Genomic DNA, 23,957 nt, shown 5'->3' with positions numbered 1-23,957 from the left:
ACCCAGCAATTAAAGATGGAGGGAATGCTGATAGCAGGACATGTTGCAATAAGACACAAAGATAATGGTCTAAAGCTAAAAGAGGGAGTTAGACTAGATATAAGACAAAAAACTTTTTCAATAATGGCAGTTAAACACTAGCACAGGTTGCCCAGTCATGTGGTAGATGGCCTAACCCTGGGACCTTCAAATTCAAGTTGGACAGGACTCTGAGCAACCTGATCTACTTGAAGATGTCTCTGCCCAATGCAGAGGGCTTGGTCTGGATGCCCTTTAAAGGTCCCATCCAACACAAATTATTCTATGGTTCTATGATCCCATGATAATTTTTTTTTTTTTTTTATCATGGCTTTTTTTTAGGGCAAATCCTATCTGGAATTTCTTCAGATGGCATCTAATCAGACTGCACATGAGGACCAAGGCAATACAGTGGATTTACAACATAAGCACAGTCTGAACAAGTCATTTGTATTAGTCATTTGTATTTTTGTTAGTGTTCCTTTGCCAAGACCCCAACTCAGACACCTCACGTTTTACCCTTGATAAAGCAGCATCCATAGCATTAAAAAGCAGTACCAAACAAGTTCCCATAGTCCTAAAATAATAAAATATGACTTTCAGTGCCTGATAATCATCTCTTTCCCCATAAACTCTCATGAGTTTTAGTATGGAAAGACACTTAGGCTTACCTGCTGGCTCGTCTATTGCTTTTATAACCCCTCCTCTATGTGGACAAAGAAAAAGAGAGGAAACTAGAGTCAGTTTATAAACTTTTGGGCTGTAGTAATGTCCCTTCAATACCTCCCCATCTTCCTCATTTACAGTCCACTAGTAGAGGAAAGAACGGATACAGGGAGGAGACCAAAAGAGAAGGTGATATCCATCACATCATGGATCTACACTTGAGGCAGTCCTGACTTTATCTCCTCTGTAAGTAAGCATCTAAACGGGACCAAATGTATCACGGCCTAGAAAAGGCTGTCTCTCCCTGCTGCTTGCAAATTCTCTGTATACAACTAGCTCACAAGTAGACAACTATAGAGCAGAAACCAGAATTTCTTCACAAGTGTAAGCAAACAGTCCTAATTTCCCTGAGAAATGAGGCTCTGCATTGGCATGTGCACTGTAAATCCTGGACCACATCAAGAATGAATGACCACTAAAAGAATGACCATTCAGATGACCATAAGGAAAACAATGAAGCACAAGTCCCACTAAGTGGGCATTAAATGGACATTGAAACAGCATATACATACATATATAAACTCCTTGCTGGAATTTCCACTAAAAACCTTTGATGATTTGTGTCTCCATAATACTGCTCACATATTTTTGTGTTTCTGTATTTTAAACTTTCTGACAAATTTTCAACTTCAGCTCTGAACTGAGCAGGACTTTTTGTTTCTCTGAATTCAGAAAAAAAAATTTAAAACTGAATGCAAGAAATAGCTAGAGCAATTATGTTTCCCTACAATACATTCTCCCTTGAGGGACCAAAATGCCCAATCTTATGAAATATCAAATCACAGTAACATTTACTTTAGGAACCGAAGTCTTACAGCATCAGTCCTCGCTTCAGAAATCAATAAGAAACTGTGATGTTTAATGTTTTATTGCTTTTTCCAGTAGTGACTTTCTCAGGTTTGAATGAGTTACTAGCTTTTAGTAAATCACAAAATCCAGAAAAGCCAAGAAAGGATTTAAAGCACTATTTTGGTCTCTGGTACCACAGCCTTCATCTAAGCTGCAGTAGAGAAGACTCTATCAAAGTCCTGCCTAACAGATGACAAATAAGACTTCCAGCTCTTACCTCTTCAACATATCCTTCCTCTTCAAAATATGTTTGCTGAAAGAAAGATCTTGCTGTTTGATGTCTTTTATTAAAAGGATCAAAAACTAGGTAACATGCTAAAGGCTCACTCACTGCTAATGAGATTTAGAGTTCCATCAACTAAGTATTGCTATCCCATTTATTCTGCATGGCGGATTAATATTTTGGTCTGTATTTGGAATATACTCAGATTTAGTGTCTAGTCTTATCAAATTATTGTGAACTAATAAAAATCCTTAACCTGTAGGGAATAAAACTGAGTTTATTCCTCAGTTGCTAACTGAGAAACACCAATACAGACACTATCTACTCTTTGCCAACAGAAACCATGCAATTCCCTGATCCATCATCTCTCTTCCTCCATGAAGAGTACATCAGTCAAGTCAACCAGCATACCATGGGGCACCCAGTCTTTCTGGTGTGCAAAGCACAATTTATTCAGGCACCAGTTTGCCATTGCCAGATTTTCAACTGTTGGCAGCTCTGCATTCTCTGGTGTGAAGTTTCTCTTCAGAAGCCCCCTGGTTGCTAATCTGCAGGCAAACCACCACCAACCCTTCCCTATGCCACACAGAAATTACTTTATTGCTTTACTTTTTGTTCTCATTCATCTCACTAAGGTTTACGTGCACAGCCCCAAGTCTGCTATCTTTCCAAACTCAAGATTCAAACCTAACCATAATATCTTTAAGCCTGCAATCAAAAGTTAATAAAGAATAATTTATTTATCAGTTATAAAAGACAGAACATGAGGATCAAGATGACTATGAACATAGAGAAAATAATCAATTTCTCTGTGTTTTCTTCTTTTCCTTTCATCTTTTAGGATTGATCTTTCCTATTTCAAGTCTCATCTTGCTCTCCTTGACACCAATTAACTGTTTTTTCTACCCAAAAACACCACTGCTGTCTCCCTTCTTTTGTAGTTTCCTCTTTGCTTTCAGTCTGTGTTTCTGGCTTCTCTTCTGCTTAACTTTCTCTATCTTTCTTTATCCTGAGACAAATTTTAATAACATTTAATTGGAGATTGATATATAAAACCACTATTATTTAAGAGCCAGGTGTTCTGCCATTCTGCCACAGGATTCTCTGTTTACTTGACTCCTATGATAATAAAATAAATTTCTTATGTGACTTTAAAAAAAAAAACAACACTAAAGGTTGAATTCCTCTGTAGAACAAAAGACTACAGCATGATACTTTTCTGTAATTTATTTAATTAGCATCGTACTAATTTTTGTTTCAGTTGTCTGAACGCACTTCATCCTTTTAATGATAATGCTGTTCCTTGACTTCCAAGAACAGAAGGTAAACAAATTACCTGAAGGTCTCTGGTGTTGTTGTAAACGTCTGTTTTATTCCCAGAACCCACATCTTTCTTTCAATTAAACAACATTCAAGGTTTTTACTTTTATAAAAGATTGACAAAAGTTAACACAAATTGCTGCACTGATAACAACTCTGACTTTTTTCTTTTATCAATTAGTATTACTGGCTTTCAGAAACCAAAGAATAATTTAGAGGAGTGAAAAGTATTGTTCCTTTCAACAATAACTCATTTTATAAGCTCATACTAGACACACACACAAAAAAAAGTAAAAATGTAATTGCTGTGCACATTTAGGGAACATGCCATTTCTCCTTTCTATTCCCTAAAATAAAGAGAAACATCCAAATGACAATATTAGCTCATTTCCCCCATATCCACTCTGTAAAGTTATTCTGAGCAATCTGAAAAATACAAATGGTGTAGGACAGAAATATAGTCCTCAGGCTGAAAAATATCCATTTGAGTGTTGTCAGAGCCAGCAGAGTAGAAAAAAACAACCAAAAGCCCCCTCCAAAAGATAGGAGAAACAGAAAGAAATACGTAGAGAGGAACAATGAGGGGAAATGAGGACTAGAAATACTTGTTGTGATCTGGTTTTGAACACAGAGATCAATCCTACCTCCCTTTCCTCCAAACAAGGATGGCATGGTGTCCTTTAGGCTAATTTGGGGAATCTGACCAACTTACAGGTTCCCACAGCACAGGGAGATAGCAGGGACAGCCTGGCTAGCTGGGAGGGAGAAAGGCAAAAACATCAAAATGTCAACTAATTTACAACTCATTTACTACTTACTAAGTCTGTCCTTTACACACTGGTTTTTTTTTTGTTTTTCACTAAAATACCACCTTCATCTGAGGACGCCAACAATAAGCATGGATACTTGTTTCAGCTTCCAGAGCATGGCCTCAAGAGCAAGTCCCCAGGGATTGTCTGACGCGCACATCAATTAGTGTATGGCTGTGCAGCCTTCTCTGATTTCCTGCATCCCTGCCATAGCTAGATTGCTCATTTAAAGAGACTAATTTGCTATTAGCTAAGTTCCTATAAAGCAGGCAGATCCAGACAAAATTTTCCTTTTTTTCTTTCTTTTTTGTTTTGTTCAATACAAAGCAGTTGTTACTGGGTTTGCCCCATGGATATTTTCGTCCATTCCAGTTCAAACAGCTGAATCCTCTTTGTTTGTGTTTCTGTGTGTGTTTGCTGCCTGTTCAGACCAGAACATCTGTGCAAGATACTACCCTGCACCATCCACATTGTGGATTGCATGCTTCAGAAGGGACTGAAAACCAAAATCCTCATCAGGAGGTAACCCTGCCTCTCAAATAGTAACACATGCCACAGGGAGTACCAGTGGATTCCAATACATCCAATGGCTCCATGCACTTAACTAACATGCAATTGCAAATTGCAGCAAACCACTTTTGCTTTTGAAATGGGAATAAGCTCTCCTTGTTTCATGACCACAACTTCGTCCTGCAAAGACTTTTGGTCAGATTTCCAAGATTTTTGATTCTGAAAATTAACATCTCATGCCATGCACAAGTGTAAGAAGAGTTTGGATGCCATCCCCCAAATGAAAAGGACACTCAAGGCCAAATTGTATTCAATCCTTTGAAAATCCCATTCTGTATAAAAAATCCCACTTCTTGCATATGTGACTGTTTCACCTTGGTAAAAGGCTTTTGGCCCTTGTTTACATCCTCTGCAGGTGAACTCTCTTCCATGAAAATCTCTTGAAAAAATGCACAGGGGATTGCCAAATAAAATTCTTATTACTTGATCTAGTGCAATGTGTCCCTGCCCATGGCAGGAGGTTTTTGAACTAGATAATCTTTAAGGTCTCTTCCAACACAAACCATTCCATGGCATATCGTATGATTTTGGCACCTTACAAAGAAGATATCTAAGCTTCCTTTTGCAGTCTTCTAAATTTGCCTCAAATGGTTAATGTCACATAAATACATACCAAAAAACCTCCCAAGAAGATGTCATAAAAGTGCCTTGACCCAGACCTACACATAAGAAGCACATTCAAGTTTAGCCAATAACAGATGAAAAGTCTATTGTAATTGGCACCATCTTTATTGGTCAATAGGGGAGAAAAAAGACAATGCTTCATTTGGTTCTGCCAGTGACAGAATTGATCTCTGATTGGCAGGACTTTATAGCTTTCATTCTCAATTAAAAGGGGAAAATGTAATTCTGGAAAGCCTAATGAGCATAGGGAGGTTATACAGATGTAAATGATGCCCAGTACCTATCAAGATGCAAATGAAAACTAATGCTGGGTTGGAGTTGTTTGACAATTTGGATAATCCATCAAATACATGAAAGAATTTGTATTTATACTTGAACATATGAGCTTGCACTTTTCAAAGGGAGTAAGGGTTTGCAAGGGGTGCAAAAGGGTTGCAGATCACAGCTGGCATTAAAAAAAAATTCACAAGGAAGATGAGCAAAAAGGAGCCAAGCTGTGAAGAAATTTAAAAGGATCATACATTTTTCTTTGCTACAAAAGAGGAAATAGCACCAAAGGGACTGAAAGAAGGTGAAATGAGTCCTCCACTCCATTGTGGCAGAGCCTATTTTCCAAAAGGCACAGAGGAAGCCTAGCTTAGACTCCTAGCTTAAACTACACAACTATCTCTTAATGTAAGCAAAATGAATCATGCTACATGCTTTTAAATAATTTTTTAGTTAGCATTTTAGAAATAGAAAAACCATAGTGAACTTAAGGATAGCTTATGGGCAGTGCTGGAAAAATGAACCTGTTACTGCCACATCCTGTGTCAGGGATTGATACTTGCATGCTGCTCTGAAATGTATTGCAGAGGCAATAGATACATCACACTTAAACTGCACAATATAGTGATGGTTCAGCAGGGGCACAAGTACTGACACAACTGGCGTATCAGGATCCATTCTGAAAAATGTGAGACATTGAAAAGTATCCGTAATCTTCCTCTCTGTCAGGTTATCTGAGTCCCCTGTCTTTAATATGCTGTGGGCTGCTGTGAAATGCTTCCAGGCAAAACTGCTCATGGGGCCAAGAAAGCAGCTAGAGACAGTTTCTAAGCAGTTGCCAAGCCCTTGCCAATGGAATTTATTTCCTGATGACAAAAGTTTTCCAATGTCTTTTACTGTAGTGCTCCATTTTTATTCTGGCCATTACAACCGCAGATTAAAAAAAAAACAGGTTGGGAAAATATCCGTGTCAGACTTTTATGTAGATGTTGTAATGATTCTCAATACAGATAAAAAAAAGTTTCATTTCAATACTCCTTAATCTTTACATTTCTATGTATATTGATTTTACTGGCATTTTCCCTCGCATTAAGTGCCTTAAAAGTTAGGAAGATTACTATCAATTTAATTTTTATTTATAGCATAGGAGACTTGCACAGATGCAGAAATCCCTCTAGTACAGAGTGATATATATCACTGCTCCATGCAAACACTCTGCTTATAGGAAATAAATGAAAACTTGCTTCCATTAACATCTCTTACCTTCTCCTGCCTGACCCTGACACAAATACATCAAAAAGAAAACTTTCCTGAGACTGGAGGCAATTTGAAAGGACAGGAGTTTACCCTGACATGGTAAAAGAGCTTCTAATTATACAGTTATTCACTATCACTCATCTAATTCTATACAATAGAATGGAATTCTGTAGCTTTCAAGCTGACCAATAGTTGTCAGAAAAGAAAACATCAGCAGCTTAATGTTTGTGTGAACATAGTAGGTATCAGAGAGCATAGAAACAAATGTAGAACAGTCTTTTCTGGGCATCGAGGCCACTGCAAAAGCATTGTTGAAGCAGTAGCAGCATATAAGGAGGAACAATGTCCAAGTCACTGCACAAGAGTAGCTTGACACACAGAGATCTCAATGGAACCACGGGAAGAAGAGCTCCCCTACTGAACTGAACATAGCTCACAGCTAAATAATAAATCAGAGCATTCTGCAAAAGCACATCGTGTTCCCACATCTCTGCCCCCTTTCTGTCCTTCCTGGAAATTCTAATCCATGGCCAGTAGTTGATGCAGATGTAGTTACAGCTGAGACCACAACAAGGATGTTTTAACAGAAGTATTTCAATTAAACAGCATAGCCAAGACTTTTACCAGTAATTCATGAAACTACGCACAGTGCTACTAAACATTGAGACCAAAAAAAAAAAAATCTCCACCAACTGGGAAAAAACAAGCACAGTATTGTCTTGTGATGAAGCTAAGAGAAGCACATATCTGATGAGCTATTTTATAGAAATTTTTGCAAGCCTTCAAAGCTCAAACCTGCTCTAAAGAATGTGAGTGTGTCACAGCACCAATCCTGGTAGAGAACAAGAAGCATTTGAATACTCTAAGGCCCACGGTGTGACTCTTGGGGAATAGTCCTGTGCAGGGCTGGGAGCTGGACTCTATGATTCTCATTGGTCCCTTCCAACTCAGCTAATTCTGTGATTCTGTAATATATATAAAAATTCTGAACCACTTGTTCAGTTTAGGTGCAGACAACCTGACAAGATTGTTCCATTCCATATAAACTCCTTTGATATCACTTTAGAAAGCCTGACTGCATCAAGGACATACATCACACCCACACTCTTCCCTTACCCTGAGAGTGAAATTTTACATTAATGGGGAAGGCAATTCTGAATAGGACCAACATTTAGATACAAAACATCCCCACCTGCTTTCAAGATCACCAGGCTGAAAAACACCAAGCCCCAAACACTAAGACTGAAGGGGTCTCCTACATGAAGTGATTTTGCAGAAGCTTAAGGTAAATTTCTTAACAATAGGTAAAAAAGGTGAATAAGGTTAAAGTAGTCTCAAGCAGGAAATACTCAAACTGTTTGCAGACACACATGTTTAGAAATATTGTGCCCATTTAACAGAAGATTTCAGTGGGAAACTAAGAGAAGCTCAAAGTCTAGAATAAACCACTAATGGACTGAATAAACAGATGATGCCCTGTTTTCTTGCACCACATGAACATAATTGTATTTCGTGCTTCCATTTCACTTATTATTATATTCACTATTACAACTATTTTTTTTTTCAATTCCAAGTCATACTGCAAACTTGGATTCAAGGAAAAAACCTACATTAATACCACTACATGCTTAACACAGTCCTTACTTTATTCAGAACAAAATCAGGAACACAGCCTGCAGCCATAAGCTTTACCTACAATACAGCAATAATTACCTATGCAAATATGTATCTTATGTGAATTTATTACAAATACAGAAAGCTCTTTTATGAAATATTAGTACAACAACAGTTATAAGAAAAATGTGCTTGATTAAAAGGTTAAAAGCATGAAATCAAAAAGCTAAAGCACCTTGTAGTACCTATGCACCGTTCACCCAGCGACATTGCTATAGTTATGCTACACCACAATTTGTACTTAATAGTATTAATTTCTTCCTCATTTTCATCCTCTGTAGTCACCTCTTTACTATATTCTTAGCAGATGAAAAGGCTGGCTGCAGCAAGTGCTGGCTTTAGAAAATGAAAGCCTGAAAATAAGATGCATTTTGAAAATGAAGATTTGAGGTTGTAATATGCAGAGTACAGGGAAAATATACAGAAAAAACAGAAGATACAAAAAATAATAACTGAGGGTAAAATGACACAGTCTGGACTTCTACTGTGGGAGAAAAATAGCAATAAATTCTTAATGAAATTTTTTTTCAGATTATAACCTTAAAATGGAATTTATTTTACTTTCATTCTATACACATATTTTTACCTAATATTACATTAGATTTGGATATATTGCTATCTTTTTACATAGAACTGATGTCCATGAAAGGTGTCATGAGATGAAATACTGTCCCTGGAATTACAAAATGCTATGCTCTAGCCCTTTGACTTCCATTTTGCTCCACTGGTTATGAAAGGAATACCCTTAAGACGCATGCAGGCTTTGGGGAGGGAAGCAGGGGGAGGAAGGATAATTGAGGGGCCAGAAGGGAAGGACAGCTCTGTTGAGCCAGTGGGAAATCTGGCATGTCATCAATGCTGTGCAAGAGAAGAGGGATTGGAAATGCTGAGGAGATGCCTGGTGGGACCACATGGTTTACACACGTCAGTATATTCTATGTTGCTAAAGGCTGATTCTATTTGAAATTGACCTGAAAATACTCACCCCTAGGATTTCAACTCAATCTGCTTTTATCACCTTGGGAGCAGGTAAACATGCTCCTCCAGCATTTTCTGTTCATTCACATTAATTTTTTTAAAGACCTGGTAAAACATAAATACATCCTGACAACTCCAGAGTACATGTAAACCTTTACAATAAAGAAAAAAAAAAGGGGGGGAAGGCGGAGGGAAATGGCACAACAAACACCAAGGGAGATTGCTCACTGCCTGCCCAGCAACGAGCGCGCTACCGCCGCCCACTCCCGCACCATCCGCCCAAACTCATCCAGCAAAAACGAAATCACTGCTCGCTGCTCTGACTCAGGGAAGGCTCTCGGGGAATAGCCTCTGAATTTAGCAGCAGAGCCTGTCTGGTTAGTGCTTTCCAGGGGACTGAGCAGCAGTGAGTCATTGCTGCTGTAACACAAACCAACTTGGAGACGGCGTAACGCGCCGAGGAGCAGGAACGCGGCCATCGCCAGCGTGCAGGCAGCAGCTGAAGCTGAAGGATTATGTAAGGGCTTTCTGCACAGGAGGGCAAGACCTAAAGGATCTTCGTGACCTTTTCAGTTTTGGCAAGCATGCCCTGCCAGCTTCTTGGCGGGGAAAACATCCCCTTCACAACCAAGTGCAACCTTGTTGACTTGTGCAACAGGTTGCGCCATAAAAATAAAGAAATACCCTTGAAACACAGCCACTGATCAATTTCAGTTTTGTTAACTGAATGGTAAGAAAGATATATTTTTTTTCCTCAGAAATGTCAGAGGTGGATGTAATGAAGGTGTTCATGGAAGAATCTAGAGGGGAACACCACTGTCATCCTCACTGGACCTGCCAAACTCCAGGACTGAAGCCAGATGCCCTCACTCTTCTCCACCCTGCTCTTGTAAGCCCACAGCTGCACAGAAACAGTTTCCCTGTATTAATACAAGAGGATGCAAACCAAGAACTTCCTATCTTTGGTCTGAAGATAATTTCAGAATTCAAGGAATGAGGAGTGGGCATTATGAACCCAGGCTCAAGGAAAAGTGTAAAGTCTGTTGCCCTTTTTTGTTCTGATATTTGAAGGGGAAAAAAAAAATCTAATTACTTCATCATTTATTTGAACACCAAATGAAAAGGAGCAATATATGAACAAGTAGACTTTTCCATAATTATACCTGTCATATTTTCACAGAACAAAATTTATTGCCTAGGGGCAGTTTTAATTACAATCAAGTGGAGGGTGATTGAAGTTTTAATAAGAAAAAGTGAATTGAAAATAAATTAAATCCCCAAACAATTCTATAAAAAAGGAGTATTTGTTTCAGGGTAAATTGAACCTAAAGATTAGCAGAACTTCTCTTGTTATTAAGAAAGGCAGGCTTGAAATAGGTTAATGATGTCACTGTTAACTAAACATAGGCAAGGTGATAAAACCTCTGACAATGTATTTCTTTCAGTTTGGAAGGAAATGGACTCCAGAAAGAAAAGGGGCAAACAAACCAACCAAAACACCCCAAACCCCACTAGAAATTTAAACTGCTTTTTTATGCAAGACACAGACCATAAAAGAGGTATTACACAAAATTACAGAAATTTGTATTTTGTCTTACCTAAACTTCATATCACCACACTTTTTTTTTTGCTATATTCTGTAATCACCTAACAGCAGTGGCTTTTAAATGATTTCTGTTTGTGAGACTAGTTTCAAATCAATATTGATTTTTAAGCAATTAAAAATATTAAATAAAAGCTATTTTTTTTGACAGTCGCAATCTAATGCAAACCTTTGAAACATACTTGGGTATTCATTTCCCCCCCTCTTGAGAACTTGTGCTCTACACCTTCTGCTGACGGGGGTTTTGGCAAAGATCACATCCATCAATTTCAAATAAGAAATTGACTGGCTTTATGTTTGCGAAATATTAGCAGAATTTAGTAAATACAGTGTGAAAGACATAAAAGACAAAATTTATAAATAGAAAGAATAAAATAATATTCTTTTAAAAAACAGAAATTAGGGCACCAGAGCAAGACTAAGGAGAAGGCAGCCTAAAACAAACCATTACTTGGAGAAAACCTAACATAAAAGGTGGAAAGAATCTGAGCAGAGGCTTCCCTAGGTTAACTGTATGCCTGATTTTTGGGCATTAGCAGAAGTGCAAGAGCAGTTCCTCATGCTCCAAATACCCATCAGCAGTGCCTAACACTGAGGTGCTCTGCTTCACACCCCTCCTGACCCACAGCCAAGCTTCTTTGAAGCATCCTGCAATATAAAGAAGATGGTCATGACTGAAACAATACAAGACCAATGGGAAAATATTTTACTCTCATAACTGAGGGCTGTAAAAACTAAGATCCAAGCAATTCTGGTCTACCCTGCCTTCTTGTTTTGTGATTCCTCCATTCCTCTCACTGGCTCAGCACTGGGAAGATGAAGGAATAACCAAGGACAAGCAGGGCATTTTCATTCCATCTAGCTTATAAAAGAGAAGTCTTTCAGGAGGACAAATATAAACTTTCTTAGACTGAAGATAAACTTCATCTCAGATCCCTGATTCCTTAAACAGCCTTTGAGTTATAGAATCCTCTTTCAAACATATAAAAAAGAAAAACTACCAAAAAAACCTCTGACCAAAACAACAACCAAAGGAAAAAAAAAAAAAAAACCCACACACATGATCTCTGCAGCTACCAATCCTAAGCAGAAAATTTCAGTCTCTGATCCTAAAGAAATTGAAGTGTCGTCTTGCAGCACTGACCCAAATGCAATGCTCCAGACAGAGGATTTCAGTTTCATCCATGTAAGACATCTTGTGCTTAGCACATATATATCTGTCCTTCAGCTGTGCTCCTCGTATGTCCAAATGCCAAAGGCGGAATGTGGACCTAGGTGACTCCACAAGGACAGGCAGCTGTGTTAAAATCAAGCATACATGGGAGACTTTTCAGCTTTTGGAGCTCATGCAGTCTCCTATCCCACTGTGCTGTAGGAAGAGGTAGGAGTGAACACATTTATAGAGAGTCCATTGAGGATCCCTTCCAACTCCATACAAATTCATAAACCAAATCCCAATATATAATAAATCTGATCCCTTTAGGAGTTGAAGAACATAAATTTGTATCTGTTAAGCAACTGCATAAAAGGGGGTAAAAACTATTCCTGGGTAGTCCTTGGACTTTGAAGAAACCTTCATCACATCTTCATCACATTGGCACATGATAAAATGTGTCATCACCTTGTTTCTTGAAGCTTCCCCATCAAAGAGAATCTTTTAATCCAACAAAAGGATTAACATGAAACACATATGGAGTACCTCAGCTTTTACTGATTAATAAAACTTTTTGAAGTTGAACATTTGTTTATCAGCAAATTCACAGTTGGATCAGAGAAAATTAGACTTTGAGAAAATAGCAAAAAACAGTTTATGCTTTCCCTCAGCATATTCTGCTTTCCAAGTTTTGCCACAGAGACTTCTGGTACAAAGAACATGCTGAGTTCCTGTGGAATTTTGCCTTTTGTACTAACAACTACATCAAAAGTCAGTGTTGCAAAGAAAGCTGACAGGAGCTCTCTTAAGGAAAGTTTTAACATGGAAATTTCACTACAAAGCCCAAAAGGTGTGACAGAGGTGACGGATGGACACCTTAAACTGATAAGGAAGAAGAACATGAAAGAAAGATGCCAGGTGAACACGCTCCATGAAACAGCTTCATACTTTCACGAAGTTCAGTATTTCCTCTTAACTGACAGCAGCAAGCTGTGTCCAAGAATTGGAAACAGCTGATCTGATCCCTTTAGAGCTTACTAAGAAGAGCCCCAGATTTACCTGCACTCTTTCCTGAGGAGTCCAATTAACCGTGCTCCTGAATTACTGGCACAAAGTGTGCTACCAAAATGCTTGAAGAAAAACTCAAATATTCCAAGAAATGTATTGCACGACTGAGCATACTGTTTTCCAGACCTAACAGTGCATTTAAGGATACTGCACCTATAGAAAAAATATTATGGCCACGCTGTAGATAGGTACCATCACACCCAGAAAACACTAGCATTTACAGAAAGGATAAAAAAATATATGAGGAAGCCTGTTTGAAAGAACATATTGTTTATACTTTTTTTATACTATTGTATATACTTTTTTATACTATTTGTACTTGTTTATACTAATTTTTTTACTCATTCTTGAATGCCAATTTATTAAATTATATGACCAGAAACCAATGCAAAAGTGAGGATTTATATTTTTCTTGTGCAAAGGACAGATTCTGATGTTCATTATGCAATTCAATAGGTTTTTTTATTGCATCAAGTTTTACTGAAGTCAAAAGTCTGATGCTTTTACATACTTCATCAGTCAAAATTGGCATTTCTAAATTCAATCTCTTACTCGGGTGCCACAGTAACAATTATTACGCTCAGCTCAGTGGCACTAAAAACTTGACCAAGAAAAGGTGGGAAATAACATTTCAGCTTTTTATCATGACATGCATATAAACAATTAGGAAGGGATCCATTTTAAACAACACAGCTTTAGTTTTGCATTTGTGCTTTAATTCTTCTCTCTGAAGTGAAAACAACTGAATTACAATTCAAATGTTTTGACAACTTACTAAAACTCTCTAACCAAGGAATGTACAGATTTTGTAGCATATTTAAAAAGCACTGGCTCAGACACAGGTACACTGGGAAGTACTTAAGTTGAATGGGGTGAACAATTCAGCACAATTTAGTGTGATGTGACAGCAACACAATCTAATCTGAACTTTTAACATGGAGAATGTGGAAAGGCAAGAAAAGGGTACAAAGCGTTCCACTGACACAAATACTGGAATCATGCATAGAGGCAGGAATCAATGCCCTTAAAGCAAATATTCTGAAAGAGAACAGAAGTTAGAGTCACAGATTTAACCCTGTCAGTTGGGTTGGGAGTTAAAAGGCAGAATGCAGGCTTGGGGTTGTGTACAACACACAACTATTGTACCACAGTTTGTGTATAACGTGTGTGTGCAAGCTTCCATCTCTGAAAACAACACTTGCACTTCATTCTTCTCCGTGTTTAACAGCTTTCAGTAAGAAAGTGGAATTTTCATTTCACAGAGGATTTAAAAACTTTTAAATTTTATTTTATTCTGGTTGAAAATGTAAATGTAGAGACTGAAGACAAAATTAGGAGTCTTGAGAGGGTTGACTAGAGAGCACAAGGATATGGAAGCCAACACTTACAAATTGAACTACCTCTATGCAATATTATATTTTGAAAAATGTGGTTTACTGTGGAAAATCATTGTTCTGTAAAATTTTCAACCAGCCACAGAGAAAAACCATCAGTGTGTTTTTTGGGCATGATCTGAATGGAAGGCATCAGAGCAAGAAATAAGGAAGAAAGTACCTCTTTGCCTATCAGCCAGAGGTCATATAAGGAAAACAAAAATAACTTCAGGAGAAGAAGCTGCCTGAGGGTAAGAAGGCTAGCAAGGCCCTGGAGACAGAAACTCTTGGAACAAATCCAAGAAAAAGGACTACAGATGTTTGGGTACATTGTTTTATTTTCAATATTGAGCCTCCAAAGCTGAAAAAGAAACTTTAAAACCAAAAGAAACCAAGACTGGTTTGAGCAGTATTTCACCTTCCACAGTCAAACCCCCATCTCAGGGTGATGCTGGCATTAATGAGGCCATGCACCTGCAGAACATCTTTCACAAATGAAATTTCAGTATCCATAAACCTAGACAAAGAAACCTGCTTGTAAAACACTTATGAAGAATCTCTCACAGGGAGTAAAAAAAAATCTGCAACAAAATTCTGCAAAATTAAACATGGCCATTTAATTTGGAAGTGAATTTGTGCAAGTGAATACATAAAGGGATTTAAATGGGGAAGATCATCTAAACCTGTCAGTGCCCCATATTTTTCTCCATATGAAATGTGAATGCAACAAAACTATGCTAACAGCAACAATTTACTGTGTAAGGAGAAAAAAAGTCACATTGTGAAGCTGGTCATTATTTGCCACAAGCACTTTTAGCTTTCTTTGTCTCAGACACCATTAAAGCTCCAAATGCAATGCACTGTGCTGCAGGATGGAGATTCAGCAGGTGTCTCTCTAAGCTTGCAGACTTGATGCCATTGCAGCACTATGTAGAGTTCAGGGCCACAGAAATCAAAATTATGGCTGTGGCTATCTATGAGGGCATGGGGAGGTGAGGGGATGACCGCCCTCTCTATCTGTCAAAAAGAATAAAAGATTTGCAGAAGGCAGATCAAGTCAACTGTGAAAAGAAAAGCATGCAAACAGGCAATATTTATAGGAATTTTCACTGCAAGCTCTCTGATTTATTTTTCCAGATTTTTATGATGCCTTGCAAGGTATGTGAGTTATGTGAATCTATCCTCTGAGGCATAATGTTGCATCCACACAATCTGGATTTTGGTTAAAAAATAAGACTCAAGGCAAGACAAGCAAAAACAAATTCAAACATCTGACATGTGGACAAGGTGACAAATGTTTGACTTCACAAGTGTTGTGTCTCACTAGCTGTCATTCCAAACCACATTTGCTTCAGCAGCTACAGCTGACTTTCAAAATAGCCTACATTTACATCTGGAGATTTAAACAATGTTCATACAGGCTAATAGATTCAGTACTGGAGTCTGAAAGAGAATATGTAAAACTTTTTCTGCTGGTGTGCAAAATTCCAGTGAGGGTAATTTCAAAAATAGCAAAGCATTAGTCTTAAACTCACCTGCAAAGTTCCTGCCATATCTGAAAATTCTATTTAGACCAACTCTAGCCACAGACTGAAATCTAAATTTAATGCTGCAACAAGGAGATGACAATGCCTATTTTAAATACTCACAGGAAGCATCCAGAAATAAAATTTAAAAATTTTCCACCTCAGTGAGCTACTTAGTATGTGGACAATTGATGGAGATATAAAAAGTAAACATGTAAATAGACCTGAAGTCCTAACACTGTAAAATTCTGCCAAATATATAACAGAAAAAAGTTAAAGAACCAAGACATATTGTCATGTGAAAACACATGGCATGCATGTTCTTACAGTTCTTAGACAGAAGAAAGTGCATTTTAGTTGCAATTTTTCCAAAGTGAAAGCATATTTCTGGTAGGATCACTGCAATTAAAGCCATTTGGTTTATGATGGTGGTACACAGTTTGTGTAGTTTTCTCCTATAGCTAAAGAGCAACGTCCAGCTCGAAATTAAAAGTTAATAAAATATTTTGAAATATTAAAGAAAAGAACCAAGCACAGCCAAACCATTTCAAGGGGAAAAGTAAAACATTAGAGTGAAAAATAACATGAAACCTCTGTGCATGACACAAAAACATACATAGACAAAACTTTATTCATTTTTTGAACTGATAATTTACTCCAGTTAATTTGTTCTTCTGCATTTTTGCAGACTTCCTCTTCTTAGAAATCATACCTGAAATTATTTTGGCAAGCCCAGCATACACAGTCCGCTGCCAGCTTCCTTATAATGTTCACTATTTCATAGAACTAATAAAAAATACTAACAAAATGTGGAAAACTCTTTTTGCTAGAACACTAAGCACAGTTCAATATATATTCCTTCTCTGAATTTCTCCAATTTCAGCCCTTTGCAATAAAATTGTCTAACATTGCCTGTAACTGACAGAGTCAAAGGAAGAAAAACACCTGAAAGTCAAAAATTGAATAGCAGCATATCTGCCAAGACATAGGCAATGCTTCTTTCTGTACTGATACCAGTTTTCAAATCAATTCTCAACAAGGCTTACATTCTTAAAATCATCTTGGAGAGAGAGGAAGGCAAAGACATTTTATCCTGATTAACCTCTGATATGACCACAACTCAAGGGTAAAACTCTCTGTGGATTCTATGGGATATCACACACACATGTAATAATGAACAGAAAACATCAGAATCCTCCATCAGCTCAAGGCCTTGTCCATCAGTGTCTCCCTCATGACAAAATCACAGTGTTTACTGTGCACTGTTTACAAAGTAAGGAGGGAAGTCAGAAGCACAGATTGCCACCAACTTTAGGAAAATACAAACCACACCAATGAGAATGACCTTATTTTCAGGCAAGGACTTCAGCCCTCACAGGCTGAGAAAAAAAGTAAATGGTTTTACCATTTGGAATGGAAGGGAGTCTGGAATTTAGTTAGGAAGCAATTTCAACACACCTTTAAAGTATGCCCATATCCAGACGTGCATCCACGTGCATTCACGGATATTTTCAGTTTAGAGCCCTGGTCCAAGGCATCACAGAGTGATCAGCTCTAAACTTGAGATTAGCATGCAGGAATGGTGGACTCAGCTGTGAGATGTGACTATTTAGGCCTCTTGGCATTCTTAGTGGAGCTCAGGAGACTGAGTTGTCACAGAGCCCAAAAGCAAGAGATGATGTTCAGTCAAAGATCTGCTAAATGAGTGGAGAACTCAAATTTATCTACAGAGTATTTTTAAAGAATGGAAAGCTATCTTGTTACTACAGGCAATTTAAGATTAGCAGACCAGAAGGTGAGTGTCCCAGAGTGGTTTTGAGAATGCTATGTTGGTTTTAGATATCAAAACAAAACTCAAGCCAGACTGACGATACCTTTCAAGAAACAGTAGTATCAAGCACACCTACAAAATTTATTTTGCTTTTATAGGTCTTTCAGGATATGCAAAAATTGCCAACCCTATTTAAAGCGCACAGGATCTCTGCCTGGGAACCTCGAAATATGTTGTAACACATTTAAGCTTCCCAGTTTTATTGTGAGACAGTGAACCCTTATTTCAGGCAGGCAGGGAAATACTGAGAGATTTGGACACACTTGCACAGCTGTGTTGAAACTGCATCTAAACCAGCAGATAAACATTCTGAGCTCCTCATTCAGGGACACAGTTGTGCACCTTGGACATTTCCCAACAGCACGTCGAGGGAACCTGTCTCCTAGCACACAATCTGTGCCTCAGTTTCCATGGAAACCCAGCTTCCTCAGTTTTCTTAAGAAATCAAGGCAAGGAGGCTACAGTGAAGATATTGTGCCTCTGGTTGAGATGTCTGAAGAAATCTAGGCAATAAGGTGCAAATGTGCATGGAACTCATCTGTATCTGCACACAGCTCAGGGAGCCAAGGGTCCTGACTGGAGCCTTCCCTTGAGCCACTTTAACATGAGTTAGTTAAAATGACCCCAAAGCAAAACAAATAAATCACAGGCAGGAATTTGGCAGTGAAAATATGACTGTCTCTCATTCTCCAGTGAAATGCTTTTTAGTGGAGCTTAAGTGTTTGCTTTACACTAATGGCTATGCTGTTGCCTTATAGTGTGGGCAGTAATGGAAGAAAAATGCACTAATAAATGCACTGTGAGTGTACAACATAGGGTTGAAAATAATATCCTGACATTGAATCTTTCCAGAAAGAGGTTTTCCTTTTTTTTGTGGAAATAACATTTTATTGTGGAAAAGACTTGCAGGGGAATATACATAAATTCTACTTTTGGATAAAATGATAATTAATATTAATTTCAAGCTACTGCACAAACAGTAAAACATTAAATGATTTTCTAATGCAGAAAGGGATCTTAGCTAAGCAAGAAATAGGATGTTTTGATCCTTTTCCGTAAAGCTTCTGCAGTCTGGGCTTGAAAAGACTGTTACTGGGTATCTGTTATTCTTAATTTTCTTTCTTTAATTTTCTTCTACCTAAAAGGCACAAATTGCTCACTATCTTCAATTCAAGTATCTGAGCAAAAGGAAGTGGTAAAACTGCAAATTTGCTTGCTGTAGAAGATTCAGGATGTTCCCCAAAATGTACTGATCAATGGGGAGAGGAAGGCCAAGGGCTGCACAGCAACCAACTTCATACTGCACAGGAGTGAAGCTGCTGTTTACATTGGTCTGCAGCACTGGACCAAATATCACTTTTTATACATTGAATACATTATATAAAGAAAATTGTACTTCATTCCCCTCATGATACAATGCATAAACTGTAAAAAAAACCTTAGAAGCATCTAAAATATACCTTTCTAATTTTAAGGTATGACCAAAAAATTAAGATCTTTGCAAATCTTAAGATTACTACCGTACTTTACAATAGTAATAAAAAAGTATTAGCAATCCATCTTTTATATTAATAACTTTAAAAGGGTTTAATTTTGTATAGTCAATGAGGAAATATTTGTAACTCCTCAAATCACGTTTTATAAATATAGTACAATGCCAGGAGCTCTACTTAGTATTTCTAATGATACTTATCAAATAAGTATTAGTATCTTCCAAATTTTCCATTGGAATTAAAAGACTCTGATCTATTAGCATGGTCTACATATATCCAGAAATCTAATGCACTCATGAATGAGATAGGAATGCTAAAACTGAAGCCAAGTCCAGCAAAAACGAACATTTTGGGTGTCAGACAGCCCTGTGGGCTAGGCATACTATTTATTGGTATCCCTGGAAAGGCTTTGTGAGTTTTGCCAATAGTTATTGCAGGGTACATTTTCAGTGAAACCTCCACCCATCTGCCAGTACACACCTGAGGATGCAGGCTGCAATGCAGCACAGCTCATCCGTACCCACCATTTACTGAGGCACACAGAGACAGAAGATTAACTTCTCCATAGTGTAATAAAATTATAGAATTATGGAATAACTTGAACTCGAAGGTGTTGTCATTATACTGCAAAGGTTCCATATTGCCAGAGCTTTGTACGTCCTTGATGTTTCTCGTAGGCAGCTCCTCAGGCACTGACTCTTCCTTGTCCTCGCAGCAGCCAACTGACTCCAATTCCCCTCAATCAACCAATCCACTCTTTTATAACACTCTTCTTATTGGCGACAGCTCTGGCCTGTTAAAGTCAGGCCTGCTTCCAATCTCTAATAATTGGCTCAGCTGCAACTCTTTAAGGGGTAAGATTACTTTCTATACTACCTTTATTTTCTTATATTGCATCCCCTTACATGAAGGGACCCAGAGGAAACATCAAGTCCAATTCCTTGTTCCTTGCAGGATCATTTGCATATGGGAATCCATTATATTGAAATAGGGGCATTCAGTAGGATTAGGCCACAAATACACAGTAATAAACACAGAAAGCTATAAAAGATGTGTTCAGTATTTCAACAACAGGCTCCACTGCAAGACACTTCACTAGAAGGCTGTTGTCGGTCTCCCTCCTTACTACTCATACTACTCTCTTTCTCCACTGCACTTTGCTAGAAACTATTCCATTTTGTATTCATCCTAATTTTTTTTTCTATGCATTACATTTCCTAGTAAGAGTAACCTAGGAAATCCCTGTGAGTTGAGAAGAAGGCTTCCCCCTTTTTCCTTCCTCAGCTAGGTACCTATTTCAACCACCAGTTTTAAGCTTCTGTCAAACAGAAACTCATACCCATTTACCTGGTAATATTTTCTCTCATTACTAGAGATTTTTCTAGCCCACAGTCACAAATAAGTCAGAATGCAAGAGATATTTCTCATTTAAAGGTGATCTTATGGCTCAAGGGAAGGCAACTTATTAGAAAATTCATCACTGATATTTGTTTATTATAACCTTGCCCAAAGGTTGTTTGTGTCTCATGCTTAGAGGAGACCATGACATCCCTGAGGTATGACAGTCTCTGAACAATAACACTGTTGATGTAATTCACTGGCACCTTCCTCATGGCATCACTGGAGGATGCCTGATGCCCTTGCATCACACTCTTTTCAGGATTCAGGTCTTAATTAACACTTTGACTCCTATTAGCCCCAATGGTAAAACCTCTGTGCAGTCATTCTAACAGTGGCATTCAACTCCACTCCTGATTTCAGAGAAAATGTGACCCTCAGACTTAAGAAGACTGAAACTTCAGGTAAATAATTCAGCCTCATTACATAAAGTTTATAAACTGACAACATAAAGGTAGTCCTTGTAAAAAGCAGAAAGATAAATATATAAGGAAGGTGAAGAAATCATCTTAGTAGAAATCAATAGCTCAGGTGTTGGAGATAATAAAATAATGTGTGTATAAAAATAAATCTATGTATAAAAAAATGTACAAGAAGGTTTAAAATCAGAAGTAGTCAAAAGTTCTGGCATACATCTGGGATAATTGCGAGAAGAAAATTCAGTATAAATATCTGAGCTGTTAGGAGCTACTGACCAAAGGATCATCCTTCTCCTAATTTAGTCTTCTTTTACCTCAGGAAACTGAATCCTACTGCCCTTTTCAAAATGTGACCATATGCTTGCCTAAAGTGAAGAAGCACCTTTCTTCCACATTCACAGAAAAACCTGTTCTGGAATATTTCTTTAGGTAAGCATGAGATAATGATTTAATTTTCTTAAAATTTTAAGATCAAACTACCACGGACCCACATAAAAACCTCTACATTAATCTTGTGTCTCAAGAAAATATAAACTTTTGCTGTGACAACTTAAAAACATCAAACTTATAGGGGTTGAAGGGAAAATAATGAGGAAAATTTTGTATTCACAAAGTCTGCAAATGACTTACAGAATTTTGTATCAGTAATACAAAGTCCACATCAACACATAAACACATCTCCACTGAAGGAAAAGAGGAAAACAAGAAAAATATTGGACCTATTTTCAAGTAATTTGAAGGAATGAGAGAAGCTTTGGCCCAGATAACACTGATGCACATTGTGTATTAGGTAAACAGTGGGAACTGGAAGAATGAAATTCTGCTGAGAACCAAAGGCAGGACAATGGGTACCTCTTGTGGTACCTGTGCACAGACAACAGACTGTGCAAAACTTCATTGCCTACAGGAAGGAAGGTCCTCAGGGCAGCAGCAGCAGTTTCACTCACACTGATTCTTCAGCTGCATGAAACTGCACTGATAAAAGGACTCTCTGGGTGGGACTCATCTCCCTCAGCTTCACACACTCACAAAATAGACATTTAGGTTTGAGGCTTCTCCAGCTGAGAAAGAGAGAAGTTCTTCTCAGCTATAGTTCATCCCATTTTAAAGTCTTGCTCAGAAAATGTCAGGTCAGTCCTGACTGAGGAGTGTCTGTTTTATTTCACTGAACAAAAAAATGAGCTTAGGACAACCAGTAGTGTAGACATCTATAGTAAGGTGAATTAATCTCAATTTCTCCTCTCTTTGACTTTAAATGATACCTTCAAATTCATCTGCAAGCCTATTTGAATATGTAATTGCCCACGGAAATCCAGACTGCTTTTCCATCCTTTAAACCTATTTTTAATAGTTCTACTCTGAATGAAGTATGTTGATTAATTTATCCAAATCCCTCCATGTGTTTGGCCAGTAGGAACCAAAGCAATTACCCAGCTCTGGTGTCTTAAAGAAGAGAAAAGAAAGGGACTGCTGGCAAAAGCACCTTAAAAAAACAGATACTTTTTATTTAAAGCATAAATAATGTGAGGTCACAATGAAGCATGGCCTTCACACAAATTATGATTGAAATACAGGTTAAATTAGCAAATTAGGAATAAAAAAGAAAAAAGCCCTGTTTCTTGTTTCCCCAAGTTCATTCTTGACTATAAAGTACAGTGATCTTCAAGCCATAAACATTCATGTGCGTCACCTAGAGGAATATTTTCCAATCTATTTATAACTTAATTTCTTACTTGGCCCTGGTTCCTATCTGTCGGTCAATATTATAAACATCTGCCCTACGCCAACAAATGAGTTCATTTTTACCATGAAGTCAGGAGCCATCTTTCTACATGTCATGTCTTATTCACATCACACTGACACTGCCTCTAAATGTATAGGCAGTAAAAATAACCATGAAAGCTTGTTTCAATAGTAAATAAAGATTTTTTTAAAAATATTAAATAGAAACCTTGAACCATTAGTACTCACCACCAAGGCTTTAGATCTGTTACTGAGAAGTTTTTCAATGTCTCTGGCTGCAATTTCCACTAGCTGACGAGGGTTGTTTGCTTCTACAGTATACATTGCTGCATTTTTCAAATAAATCTGCAAAAGAAAAAAAAAATGGAAATAAATCAAAATGACAGTGCACATTCAAAATAAACCAAATGACTTGACAGAAGAGGCATCAAGATGTCATCTGTTCTTACTGGAGCTTCATAATGACTACTGCTAGCAAAATCCAATTGGACCCTGTGAAAGAAGTACTTCACCTTTTTGTCTGAGAGGTAGAAGCTGACACTAGAAATTATTTAATAAATCTTCAAAATTGACCAGTTTTAGTGACAAACTAACCAACTGCAAAATGCTCAAGGAATCTGATTCCCATGGTGTGCTAAGAGAGCAGTAAAATGGTGATCCTTTAAAATGACTGAATTTCAAATAAAATAGTTATTGCTGAATTGCATTCTTCCTTGAAAGATGAAATACAAACATACCAACTGAATTATTTCATTTAAGTTATGCTTAATCAGTTTAGTCCCTTATCTATTTATTCATATGATAGTATTAGTATTCACAAGGAAAGAGAAGGAGGAACAAATAGGAGGAAAAGAGGGGAAAGCAGAAATACGTAAGGGGAAATGGGGAAAAAAGATGAGGGGAAGAGGGGAAATACAAATTGTGAATAAAGGTTATCTCTGAGGAGCCATTAACTGTTTCCAAAGCAGAACATGTATATGAAGAAGATAATTTTGTTTGTTAATCAAAGACGCTACAGTGAAAAGCATGTAACCA

General features: G+C 37.7%; 1 protein-coding gene across 4 annotated transcripts in view; it reads right to left on the bottom strand.

Annotated features, from left to right (window-relative positions):
• CACNA2D1 (calcium voltage-gated channel auxiliary subunit alpha2delta 1) overlaps positions 1-23,957 on the bottom strand; it is a 368,426-nt gene that overhangs the window by 276,187 nt on the left and 68,282 nt on the right. For all 4 annotated transcript variants that reach the window (XM_054270558.1, XM_054270564.1, XM_054270555.1 and 1 more), the window contains exon 3: positions 23,151-23,267. In XM_054270558.1, the coding sequence (XP_054126533.1) occupies positions 23,151-23,267 (117 nt within the window). The remainder of the gene's footprint in view (positions 1-23,150; positions 23,268-23,957) is intronic.

This window comes from Melozone crissalis, unplaced genomic scaffold, assembly GCF_028551555.1.
Source record: "Melozone crissalis strain CALT ecotype California unplaced genomic scaffold, PUWL_Pcris_2 ptg000004l_1, whole genome shotgun sequence".
Lineage (NCBI taxonomy): Eukaryota > Metazoa > Chordata > Aves > Passeriformes > Passerellidae > Melozone > Melozone crissalis.
Note: the sequence above shows the minus strand (reverse complement) of the source record. Positions and strands in the feature narration are given on the sequence as shown.